A 12,539-nucleotide genomic window follows, 5' to 3' on the forward strand; every position below is an offset into this window, starting at 1 on the left:
AGGTTCCCGCTATAGGGCCCTGTATGGGCTGTATAACCCAGCTGGCCTCTGCTGTAAGGACACGGTGTTGTCACAGCCTGACCTCAGGCCAGCCCCTGCAGGGTTGCTTTCTGTGCATTTGGCATCCAGTCTCTGCTGGTGCACAGGGCTATTCATGCTGCACGCAGGACTTTGCACTTGCCTCTGTCGAGCTCCGTTTGCAGCTGCACACTCAGGCAATAGGTGGCACTGATGGACGATGTAGTTTGCGTTGTCCCCGGGAAAACGTCACTGCGAAAGAGAAACCCAGCAGAGGAGAAACTGGGATTGTGTCCTCACTCGGAGCAGCGGCCAGGCAAGGACAAGCAGACATGTGGCGAGAGATGCTTCCAAACGCATGGTGAGATCTCTTCGGCACAGGGAGGAGGGACTCCAGACTGGGCTCCCTGGGGTTGGGGGTGGGAGAAAGCCTCGGGAGGGTCAGCAGGCCACTGGAGAGTGGGAGCAGGCAGCTGAGTTCTCCTGAGCATGAGTGCGGAGGAGGTGCTGATCGACTGAGCCTTGTTTTGTGTCGCTCAGAGAGCTGCTTCTGGGACAGGCTTGCTTTGTTAGCAGTGCAGAGTTTGTGCTATTGCTTTGATGACTGGTTTCACTCCTCTGAGCTCCAGGATGTAAGTGCAGGGGGATATTCCTACCTGTTTCATAAGCTATTTGTTCTTAGGAGCCCTGTTCTTCCATGGCTGGAAGTGATTCAAGGAAAAAAATCCAACATAGGCTGTCTCAGCAATTGTTACCAAATTGCCTTGGAGGCTACTGGGATACCCAGCACAGGCTCCAGGTTTTGCATTTCAGACAGCACAGGGAAACAATTCTAGGTGATAACAAACACCCTGTGGAGTTGATTTTTCATGGATTATCAAGTCTTTTTCTTTTTTGGCATTTGTTTTGGTTTGTTTTGTCAAAGTACTGTAATTACGACACCAAAGAGCTCCCTAATGTCGCTGCGTTCCACAAGGCAGAGTAACAAGACTTTCTCTTGTTGCTTCTATTGTTGCTAGATTTTAGACTGCGTTGTTGTACCGGACTCTGCTAGTCTTAAAGGGAGCCTAGGAGGATACTTTTTTTTTCCTAGCACGAAGGGGAGACCTAAAGGCTTGATATCCAGTCAGGAGTAGCTAGAAGTGTCAAAGGTACAGCAGCTCATTAAACTCTGAACAAGGAAGGGTCCCACAATACTCTTCTGGTGCCAGCCCTGCGGCACGATGGACACAACGTGGCTGGCAGCAGCATAACCCTGGAGCTCGGAATTGCCCTGCCATGGCTGTGCACCTATTGCAACACAGCAGTCAAAATAAACAATTTTCCTGGCTGAAGTTACACAGCTGGTCACAGGATGAAACACTGCAAGAACACCTACGCAGTTGTTTGCTGCCTTTTATCTAAATTGTTCGGAAGGACGGAATATTATGGCAACAAATTATCTAGCTAAAGCACAGCCCAGGAACACTGTCTCTTTGTACAGAGGCAGTGCTTTGTAAGCACCTCTCTGTCCATCCTATGCAAAGAGTCGGAGAAATAATGGCAGATGTTGCCAGGTGGCTAAACAGCCTGTGATCACATGCCTGGGCAATGAGTGGTACTGGCAGGGGACATTCTTTGCACCATCAACATGGCTTGGTATGGGACAACACTTTCAGACTGTTAAGGATCTTTCTGGTTTTTCCCCTTTTGTAGGGAGACCGTCTTGTCCCAGATCAGGTGAGTGAAAGAGCTGTTCTGTGCTGAGACCTCCTCTTTTGGTGAGCGCCCTGGCTGGGGCACAGCATTGTCCCTTCCATACTCTGGATGATGACAGCAACGAAATTTTCACTCACAGCCCCCTTGCAGCCCCGTGCAGGAGCCCCAGACACCTCTACTAATCCACAGGGGAAACTGGAGAACTTGAAGCACAGGTCAGAGGGGTGGGAAGGTACACTACATTTAGGACTGCATGTCTGTCAAATCCAGCTCTGGTAACTTAGTTCCCACACCTCAAGTCTGAACTTGCTGTTTAGAACAGAAACAGGGGCATCAACAGACATACCTTACTGGAAAGCTATGGGGGAGAGCCAGGATTGCCCTAAGAGATGATTGAATCTGTAGGGGAGCTATCGATAAAGCACTGGCAAGAGGAGCATGTCCAGCACATCCAGCTCTCTTCAGCAGCTGAAGACTTTTGTCTCTCTTCCTGTTCCTCAGCCCACTCTGCCCATGCACTTTTTGTTGCTGGACAAGTTCAGCTGCTATTGTCTCATTCACTGCAGTACCTGCCTCAAAGTAGATTGGCCCATATCCTATTGAACCTTGTCTCCCTGGGCACCCTGGTTCACAAGGAAAGGGACAAGGAAGCCTTGTGATTAGCAAGTCCTGATCAGCAAGGACTTGAGAGCCCTAAGAAGCCTTGGTAGATAGTACCCTGACCCAAATCTTGCCCATGATCTTAAAAAAATTATAGAAGTGCCCAGTCCCTGCTGACTGCCTTGGATTTATAGGCATTTGTCCCTTCTCAGTCCCAGTGCATGTGAATACAAGCCTCAGCACAGTCCCTTTGACACTGCTGTCATTGAACACAAACAATTTCATGCCTCCCCAGGTCTTTTGAATATTCTCAGAAGAATGCGGTGCTGGTCCCTGCGGCCGCCCTGGGGGTTGGAGGGATGCTGCTTTACTGGCTCAGATCTGGACGCAAGTTCAAGACTATTGACATGGGCGATGGGTGGTGGGGCTCAGGTGAAAGACCCCTCCGAGGGAAAGAAGATGAAAGCATCCGTCCCTTCAAGATTGAAACATCTGACAAAGAAATCGAGGTACCACTCACTGGGTGGTAAGGAGGGGCAGAAATTTGCAAGGGGTGAGTCCATCACCCACCTCACTGCTTCGAGGGGATGTCTTGGGGATGACAGCAGGGCACTTCCATGTGCCAGGGCAGCTACCCAGCTCCTTGGATGATGCTCTGGTTCACCATTCTTTATGAAGGGGATTTGAGCTCTGGGCCATTGCAATGTCCCCTGAAGACTTTCTGAGACAACAGCCCCTCTGTGCAAGCTGAGGCTTCTGCAGAAAGGCCACACTTTGAGCAGCAGACTTTGACAGTGGTCTGTGGATGCCAGAGCAGGGCGGGAGGGCATTGGAACAGCAGTGGCACCAGTAGGGCAGTACTAAGGAGCTTCCACAGAGGAAAGGGCTGTAAGGCTGAAGAGGGATGGGGCCTGGCTTGAGTCATAGCTCCTCTGTCCCTGCATGCCTGTCCCTAGTTATCTGGCCAAGTAGCAGCCAGCAGCTCAAGGTGAGATTCTTATTCTCCCCACCAGCAGTGCTGCCAAGCTCCTAGTGCCAAAGACCCTGAAGTGAGTTAGTAGCAAGCCAAGAGTAGGACCCAGTACTCCTGGGTGCCCATGGGGGACTCGTAACCTTTAGAAAATTGTATTCCCCACATAAAAATTCAGGCAGTCATGCAGCGTATGGCACTTCTTCAGGAGGGCTTGTGGTGTCCCAGAGAGCAATACAAAAGCCAGCAGAGCCAGGAGAGCCTGTCTGTGCCTGCCCTGGCATAGGGGACATGCCAGCAGCTGGCCAGCCTGGCAAGAAGGGCTCCCTTCCACAGGATCTACACCGGCGCCTGGATAACTTCCGCTTCACACCACATGTGGAAGGGGCCGCCTTCCACTATGGCTTCAACTCCAGCTACCTGCGGAAGGTGGTGGCCTACTGGAGGAATCAGTTTGACTGGCGCAAGCAAGTGGAAGTGCTGAACAAATACCCCCACTTCCACACCACCATTGAAGGTGAGGGGGCCTCTGTGGCTTGAGCAGGTCTCACTTGGAATCGCACAGCAAGAAGGGGGAGATGTAAGAAGTGACAATATTTGAGATAACTGTATGTGTAACAGCTTAGTGATATGAGTGAAATCACTGGTGGAGGCTCTATTATTAATAACCTTATAGGGATTAAGACCATTACACAGTGTCAATAATATGAGGTCTGCTTCAAGATGCGCTTCATCTGGCTCTGAACCCGTGCTAACTAACAATGAGGTGCTCTTCAGCAATTGCCTTGAAGCCGCCTTTGAAAACTGCGAAATTTAGCCAGACTGAGGCTGGAATATTCCTCCCCACCACCCAGTAGTTTAGCCAGGTGAGCTTAGCCAGACTTTACATAAATGATGTCTTGATGGGTTAGCCAGACTTTACATAAGTGATCTCTAGGTTAGACTTCTATAATGCCTTTTTTCATGTTTCTCTTTTAATTATTGTAATGTTTTTGCATGTGTCTTACCCACATTATGCTATTCATTCAAGTGCAGCTCTACTTATATACTCTGAGACCAGTTTCTCAGGAGATGGATGCTAATCTCCATGTGACCCCAGTATCTGGAGCTGGGGTCAATATCTCTGTGTAAAAGACAAGACACAGATACAATACCAGACATCCCCTTTCAGCCAGGCATGTTCTTGCAGTAGGCCGATTGTAGAACTTCTGCTTCAGATGCTAACTACAATTTTGCCACCCTCCTTCTTCAGAATCCAGAGCAGAAACTGTGACGGTACCAGAGCTTTAATTTTATTTTCTTGGATCTGTGGCAGGGATTGATATCCATTTTATCCATGTGAAGCCATCCTATGTTCCTCATGGTCGAGCTGTTCAACCTCTGCTGATGGTCCATGGCTGGCCTGGCTCCTTCTACGAGTTCTACAAGATCATCCCTCTGCTCACAGAGCCAGCCAGGCATGGCCTGAATGAGGGTGATGTGGTGTTTGAGGTCATCTGCCCCTCCATCCCAGGTTATGGCTTCTCAGAGGCCCCTCACCAGAAAGGTAAGCTATGAAAAGGCTCTGTTGGAATTGCAGATTTTGGAGTAAGACCTCAACCATCCCTGGCACCCCTGGGCACTGCAGTTTGTGAATGCAGATGCCTGGCTCTTCACTCAGGCCCATGCGGCTGAGGCTTTTGGGCTGGCTGTGGAGATTTGGAACACAATAGTAACTGGATGTCAGCTCTTCACTTTTCACTGAATTTCTTTCATCTTGTGTTCACTTTCTTTCCAAGCAGTGAGGCAGAGCAGCATTGCACACTGTGCCTTCCCACATCCCTACACACACGTGCCTCGGTCAGGTCACAGTCTTTGGCCACGGGAGGAACACTAGGACAAACAGATCTCCTTTGTTTCTTTTACCTACAGGCTTTGACTCCATTGCAACTGCTCGGATATTTCATAAGCTGATGAACAGACTGGGCTTCAAGGAATACTACCTACAGGGAGGAGACTGGGGATCTCGTATTACCACAAACATGGCCCAGATGCTGCCACAGTAAGTAGCAAAGGAAATCAGTGCAGAAAAGCTGCCTCCAGTTCCCACCCTGCCTTCTTGCTCCATAGTCCTACCTTCTGTTTGCCTTGCCTCTCGTCCCCTTCTGCTTTATTTCCTTTGGGGATAACCCAACCCTCCATATTCAATTGCATTTATATGCTTTGAATTGAAAAGATTTTTTTTGAATCATGATGAACCTGAAGGGCTTTGTGTATTTGATTCAGTCCAGTGCTTCTCTCACAGTTGCAGTCAGACTTGTTTTCTAGAAAACTTGGAGACAGAAAATTGCTTGATTTAACCTTCTATTCCTTAACTTACTTTTAGATCTGTGAAAGGGCTTCATCTGAATTGTGTTTTCATCAGCAAACAAGGTTTGGGAAGGTTGATTAGTATAATGCTTGGGGCTTATGTACCATGGCTCGTAGGCCTCAGTAGGGAAGATGCTCGACGTTTCTACCCTTTCATGCAGAAGAATGTATATGATGTCCTGCGAGAGTCTGGATACTTACACATCCAAGGCACCAAACCAGACACTGCAGGTAATGCACCTTCTCTGTATCCCTGTGAACACAGTATTCAAATACCATGAGTGATCAGTGTACAAAGGCCAGCCAAATTTGAGAAGCAATGAGTTCTGGTGACTGAGTGCAAGACCCATGTGGGCAATGAGTTCATGGGGACAAGAACTATGTAAAAGGAAGTTAAAAGGAACCACTCAAAAATAGATGGAGATTTCAAGTACCACTTTTCAAGGTCTTTTAAATAGCATGCCACTTCTCTTGGGCAAGAACCCCTTTCCAAAAACTCTCTTAAAGTAAAACACAGGGTCCTGAAATTGAAGCTTTGAGAAGTAAATGGGGCTGAAAACAAGAAAAGTATCACAAGCAAGTAGGCGCAATGTGAAAGTTGCAGAGAGGTAGACACAGCTCAAACACCTGAAAACATCCTGGGGCCAGTGGATAAGGAATATGAAGAAACATACGGCCATTTCATAATGCTTAAAGGAATTCTTTTTATCAGTCCCCACTAGAGAGGATTCTGGGGTATTATTTTATTGAAATAATGCCTCATCAGGAAAGACAGCTGGGCTGTATGAGGCTGGTGTCAGATGTGGAGACCAGAGAACAAACAACCCCCCATCCTGGCAATTCACTGAAGGAGAAGAAGCTCAAACTGGAATGTCAGCTAATGCCTAGCCTATTGCTTGAAGTGATCACAAACCCAAAGAAATAAAAGGAGATATACAATATACCAGGTGGGAGGGAGTTATGGTGGTGGTGGTGTTTCTGATTGTCTTGGTCTTTTTAAGGGTCAAAAGGTAAAGGCATCCACAGAAAAATGAAGATTAGTATGTCTAGTCTGTGAAGATAAATCTGACAGAATTGTTTAAACAAGGAGAATTGATTTACAGGGGATAATGTCACAGGGAAATCATGCTTCAAAAATCAGAGCTCAGGCAGAATCAAACAGCTGTAGACCCCCTAACAGAATTTATATAATTTCCAAAAATATTTTGTTGAGACTCCTCCCCCAGCACTCATAAGAAATTGAACTGCCTTAAGAAAAGAATTAATACTAGTTAACATGAGAATCCGAGCATAAGAATAAATAAGCAGGTTCCAGGGGAGGGAGAGTATCACAAAAATCTGTGCTGACACCTATACACTTCAACAAGATCCTAACTTCTCTATGAATAAAAGTTAATGTTTAGGTGTAAAATTGACAGCTATCCAAGCTTTGGTTTATAAGTAACTGGTTGATAAAACTAGCCAAGAAAAACTGATATCAACAAAGTTCAAAGCAATTTAAGTGGAGGAAGAAAATCACAGTGGGCTCAAGTTTTGCTGCTGCCATATGAGAGAATCCATGAGTCAAGGACAGTGCTTTCAAACACCAGCCAACTCAGAGATAAAAGCACTTTTGCAAACTCTTAAAAAAGTGAAAAGAAAAAGCACAGATTCCATTATATTCATGACATTCTGAATCAGTTGCATTCCTGTTAGCCCTGTTTCATAAATGTATTTTAGTTTCAGAAGAATATGTCCCATCCTAAGCAGGGCAGAGCTTCCAAATATTTTATCTCAAATTTCTTTTCAGAGTGTCATCTCTTTATTTGCTCCTTCTGCCACACATCACCAAGAACCCAGTGGGACTTCCTTAGGTCTCAGCTTCTTTTGTATAGGAATTACCTAAGTTTGTCGTGCCCTCAGTTACAGTCAGAATTCCTTTGCAGGGAATTTATCACAAATAAAAGTACTATCAGGGTAGATGAATACAGACTCTCTACTGAATTCTCCTGGAAAACTCTGAACTCTTCATGAAAGTCCAGTTTAACTTGCACTGAAGTATTGCAATGCCAGGCAGCTGCAACAGCTCTTCTCTTCTCCTGAGTTAGGTTGTGGACTGAATGACTCCCCGGTGGGGCTTGCTGCATATATCTTGGAGAAATTCTCAACCTGGACAGACAAATCATTTCTGTATAAAGATGATGGAGGCTTGGAAAGGTAAGAAAACAGATGTTATTCCATGAGAAGTCTCATTAAAAGACTGACAGGTGGGAACTAATAGGAGGATACAGGTAAAACACTGGCCAGTCAAAGCTGGAATTTAAGGATGAACAGTTGCACATGACAAGCAGTAGTTTAAACTTACAGCAGACTGCCTGCACACTACTGCTTCAGCACCAGGCAGTTTTGCTCTGGGCACACAGGTGCCACTTAATTTGCTGCTTGAAAACAAGTGGAGATTAAGAGGAACAGCAGTTCTCCAGGACATGAGCCCAGTATGGACCACTGCGGAACACCTTCCAGTTAAATTTCTTCCTCTCTCTCTCAACAGCAAATACTCTCTTGATGAGCTTTTGACCAATGTGATGATTTATTGGGTGACATCCTCCATTGTATCTTCAATGCGGTACTACAAGGAAAACCTTTCCAAGGACCCTAGTCTAAATGCTTATAGCAGGTAATTATGTGGGTAGTTGCAAGGCAGATTTGCAAATGAGGTTGAAACATTAGTCTGTATAAACATTTAGATCACTTAAACCAGCAAATTTATTAGTTCTAAGAAAAATAAAAGTCCAAATTCTTATTTGCTTTTGATAAATATAGTTAAAAGGTCACTTTTCTTTTGAACCTGTAACTCACACAAGGTAGCTTGCAGCCAAAACAATGCAGAAGACTTACCAAAGCACCAAACTCAGCCTTGTGTTCAAAATACAGGTCTATATACTTATTCACCAAACAAATGTGACTTGTAACTCAGTTCAGTGAAAACATAACAGAAGATCATGGGCACATCTAAGAGAGAAGTTTAAACTGAATTAGGAAGGCTATGGCTTGCTGGAGGACAAGCTAAGAACTACAACAGTTAAGCACAAACTTGGGCTAGCAATTTGGAGAGCAGTACTTGAAACCCAGCACCTTGTGACAGCTAGTGCATTAAGATGATTCTAAGAGAGGCTGAGCATAATGTTGCTGAGCAGACTTCTCCAAGCAACTGATCATCCAAACAAATGGGAAGTCTTTTCCTATACGGACTGAACCAGCCCACCTTTTCTCTCCAGAGGTGTTTGTTATGCATTTGGTACCAAATTCTAAAGCAAGCAGGAACCAGCCCATTTCTCAAAGAGGTGTGGTATCTTGTCATGTAGCACAACACTGCAGCTTACAAAAGTTAAACTCAAAGATGGAAAACGTTTCAATATCAAGCTGTGTGCAAAGTTGGCTCTACTTTACACCTCTACGGGTGTAATGTTCTTAAACTCGAGGATACCTAATTAGAAATGAAGTTCCTCAGCAGAGTGCAGACCACAAAGTGCACTGCACAGAGCGGGGAAACTTCTCCAGCTGAATGTGTTACCAAAGTCAGAGGTTTTTATAGACTTCCCCCACGACTTGTTTAATCAATGCAATTAACTTATGTCTTCTAGGTATGGCATATATGTTCCCACAGGGATTGCAGATTTTCCTCAGGAAATTTTACACACACCACATGTCTGGGCAAAGGACGTCTACAAGAACATCATCACTTACTCTTACATGCCACGTGGAGGGCATTTTGCTGCCTTTGAGGAACCAAAGCTTCTGGCACAAGACATCATGCAGTTTGTCAGGAAAGTGGAACAGCTGTGAGACTGCAGTTGAAATACATGCATAGAATGGAAGCAAGTTGTTCTACCAGAGGCAGAACCTGTAGATTGGATTTGTTTAATCCCTCAGAGTAATCACATATAGAAACCAGCATATTATTTTGATAATAATTACAGTACAGAATTTTTAAATCAAGCTCTATATGTTTTCATAAGAAAAAAAACAAATTTAAAAATCCCCAAAGCATCTTGTGTTCTTTTCATTACTAGCACCCTATCATTGCTGCATTCATAGTTCAAGTATAACAGAAAATGTAAACAGTTTATTGCAGTAACATTGCACTCATCTGAGGAAGAGAGGTGAAAGGAACTGGCCCGGGCTTCTGTTCAAACGCTTCTTTAAACACTAGGACAATCTTAAACGTGTTACAAGCAGCTTTGGTGGAAGGATAAAGGGTTTTGATCTCCTGAGCACAAACACTCCTACATTCAAGTTATATTTCCTTCAAGAGACCTGGGATTTCATATTCAAGTGTGCAGCTGCACATAAGGCAGCTTTCTTCACTTTAACAGTTTTTCCCTTAGAGCAAGTTTAAGAATCAGCTGCAGCACATTGTAAACAGATATTAATGGATAATACAGCAGAGAGCACTCTAGTGCTCTCCAAGCTCAACAACATCAAATTAAGTTCCTGCTACTTCTGTCATCTCATTCCATTCCAAAAGGACAAAGTTAAAATAGGCGCCAAGTGTAGAGGGTTACTTCAACCTTTACCCTCTTGTACAAATGATTTTTTACCACCCCATTCTGCATTTTTGACTAGTAACAGCAAGTACCCTCACTACCAGTAGGCTCAAGTTTCTCTTCAATTGGGGGGACTTCTATGCATTTCAGAAAGGTTTAAGTCTAAGAGTAAGTTTCTTCCTCAAGTGAGGATAATCTACCATTATTAGAGCACCACTCCTAACTTTCTCTGAAGAGGGTTAGAGAAGAAACTGCTTACTTTTAATCTTATAGCTAACTGATTGTCAGGGCTGTTAGATAAAGATCAGTAAAAAAATAATAAATTGCTTATTGCTACCCTGCCTCCACCAAACTGGTCTCTTTCCATCTTGAGGACAGCATTAGCTACAAGACTTTCCAGTTGCTGAGAAGTCTTACTTTGGCATGTTAAGGAACAGAAAGTGAGTTAGGGGGATGTCTGATTTTATAAAATAGATGGGCAAACACTTGAGTACTCAAGTGGGACACTACCACTGCAACTGAGGCAGTGCCAGGAGCTCTGGCTGCTGCTTGCTGGGATAGCAGGGGGCCCCTGGAAGCGGTTCTGCTGTCTCCACCAGCTCCCCAGCACCCCTGGCGGCTGCAGCCCTTTGTAGAGGAGCTGCCTTCACGCTGGCAGCATTCTTTATCAGCCAGAAATAAATCCCTCCTCTGCAACAATATTACCTCGTGTCCTGCTCCCGTTTTGCTCTCTGGTTTTCTTGCTAGGGGGAGCCTTTTAAGGACTGCACAACGTCTTCCTCCCAGAGAGTTATTTTGCAGGAAGTAATTTCACTTAAGATAGCCTATGGGTAACCTGGCAAAGGCAGGGTCAGAAAATGGCCACATTAGAACTCAGGAGAAGACTGTATGTATCCAGCATTTGCCAGTTCACCAAGCACACAGCAGGGGAGTTTTACTCCCAACAGATTAATTAATCCCATTTCACAGATCAGGCCCCTAAGGAATCACTGAACCTGTGTGCAACTGTGCCTTAAAGTGGATTTGCCTTTGACAACAACTCAGGAAATAAGGACAACAGACGAGCACAGCCAAGGTACAGGAAAGCAGTAGATGCCATGGAGGAAAAAAAAAATTCATATAGACATGGTTCAAAAATACATGGTTACATTTGCTGAAATTATTAACACTTGAAGAAAAAAAAAGTAATCAATATTCCAGTTAAATTTTTACAGAAACCATTCATTCACTAAATCCTTTGAGGGTCACTGGTGCTTGGAACCAGACATAGTCCTCCCAGGTGGGTGCTGTGTGCTGTGGAGGTGAGGCACTGAGGTGGAGGTCTCCATCACAGGACAACGTAACAGTCAGCTTCCTCCCTCGGGTTGGCACTTGGTAGTTGAGCTTGGGCCGGAACCATTCAACACCACAGTCACGGTGTCCCTGGACCAGGACAAGGGTGCCTGTGACAGGGAGAGCCTTAAGTTCACTGAAGACATCAGCAACAAACAGGCGGTGAAAGAGCTGGCGAACACAGGGCGCAGTCTGGAGGCTCTCCTCAGCAGTGCCCTCACAGAACCCTTCCAAGTTCAGCTCATAGAGCTCCTTGGGGTTCATGACGTTGCCTCCAAGTAGGAAAAGAACCCGAGGAACCAGTGTCAGACTAAACATGACCTCCAGGTGCTGGAACAAACCCTCCAGCTCCATCAGCACCTGCTGGCACTTTTTGCTTGCCAGACCCAGGGAGAGTGGCTTCTCAATTCCATCTCCATCCTGGAAAACAAAAATTCAGATTAGTACATTCAGTTATGAAGATATATTTGTTCTAATGTACTCTGCAGAAAGCATGGCCCACCCCATCTCAGAGAGTCAAGAAACAAAAGGTTTGTGTTCGTTTTGAGAGCTATAGGTACCCACATCGAGAAGATGTACATCTCTCCATATCAAGCGATGAGAGAGGAACACAAAAGCACAATCCATAGCTATTCGGTTTGAATCACACTACTGATGAATTCCAATAGGAATTAGAAGTCCATCTTTCAAAGATCAGCCACCACTCTGAAATTACTTATTAGAATTTTTTTTTTTTTTGCTTAGAGGTATTCCAGTAACAAACAAAGCAGTGACACTCTTTGAGCGTAAAGTAGGAAACAATCAATTAAGAGCAATTTGTCGAGACCTTCAGCAGCCTGAAAGTCACGTTGCCTTTGCCTCGTTTTTAAAGGAAGAGGTAACATTTAGGGATGCAGCTACAACAAGCGCTTTACTTTAAAAGCGGCAACACATTGCTGTGCGAGTCACCGAGCGAGAACACGAGCTCACAAGCGAAAACTCAAACACCACAGCCCCCCCTCAGCTCCCCGTCCCGGGGGCCGCCTCCGAGCACGGGGGTGCCCCCC

General features: G+C 45.3%; 2 protein-coding genes across 2 annotated transcripts; one reads left to right on the forward strand and one right to left on the reverse strand.

Annotated features, from left to right (window-relative positions):
• The first annotated feature begins 230 nt into the window (after positions 1–230).
• Positions 231–9,661, forward strand: LOC103624121 (epoxide hydrolase 1). Its single transcript, XM_008643327.2, has 10 exons — positions 231–379; positions 1,714–1,737; positions 2,612–2,825; positions 3,623–3,803; positions 4,602–4,832; positions 5,198–5,327; positions 5,652–5,866; positions 7,723–7,831; positions 8,166–8,291; positions 9,259–9,661. The coding sequence occupies exons 1-10, from the start codon at positions 351–353 to the stop codon at positions 9,458–9,460; spliced, it is 1,461 nt and encodes a 486-aa protein (XP_008641549.2). The 5' UTR covers positions 231–350; the 3' UTR covers positions 9,461–9,661.
• A 1,570-nt stretch (positions 9,662–11,231) lies between these two features.
• MAD2L1BP (MAD2L1 binding protein) lies at positions 11,232–11,925 on the reverse strand (the record flags this gene model as incomplete). Its single annotated transcript, XM_017746271.1, has 1 exon — positions 11,232–11,925. A coding segment is annotated over one exon (543 nt), but the record flags the coding sequence as incomplete, so codon positions are not given.
• Between the last annotated feature and the right edge of the window lie 614 nt (positions 11,926–12,539).

The sequence above is a fragment of the Corvus brachyrhynchos genome, unplaced genomic scaffold, assembly GCF_000691975.1.
Source record: "Corvus brachyrhynchos isolate BGI_N302 unplaced genomic scaffold, ASM69197v1 scaffold70, whole genome shotgun sequence".
In the NCBI taxonomy this organism is placed as follows: domain Eukaryota; kingdom Metazoa; phylum Chordata; class Aves; order Passeriformes; family Corvidae; genus Corvus; species Corvus brachyrhynchos.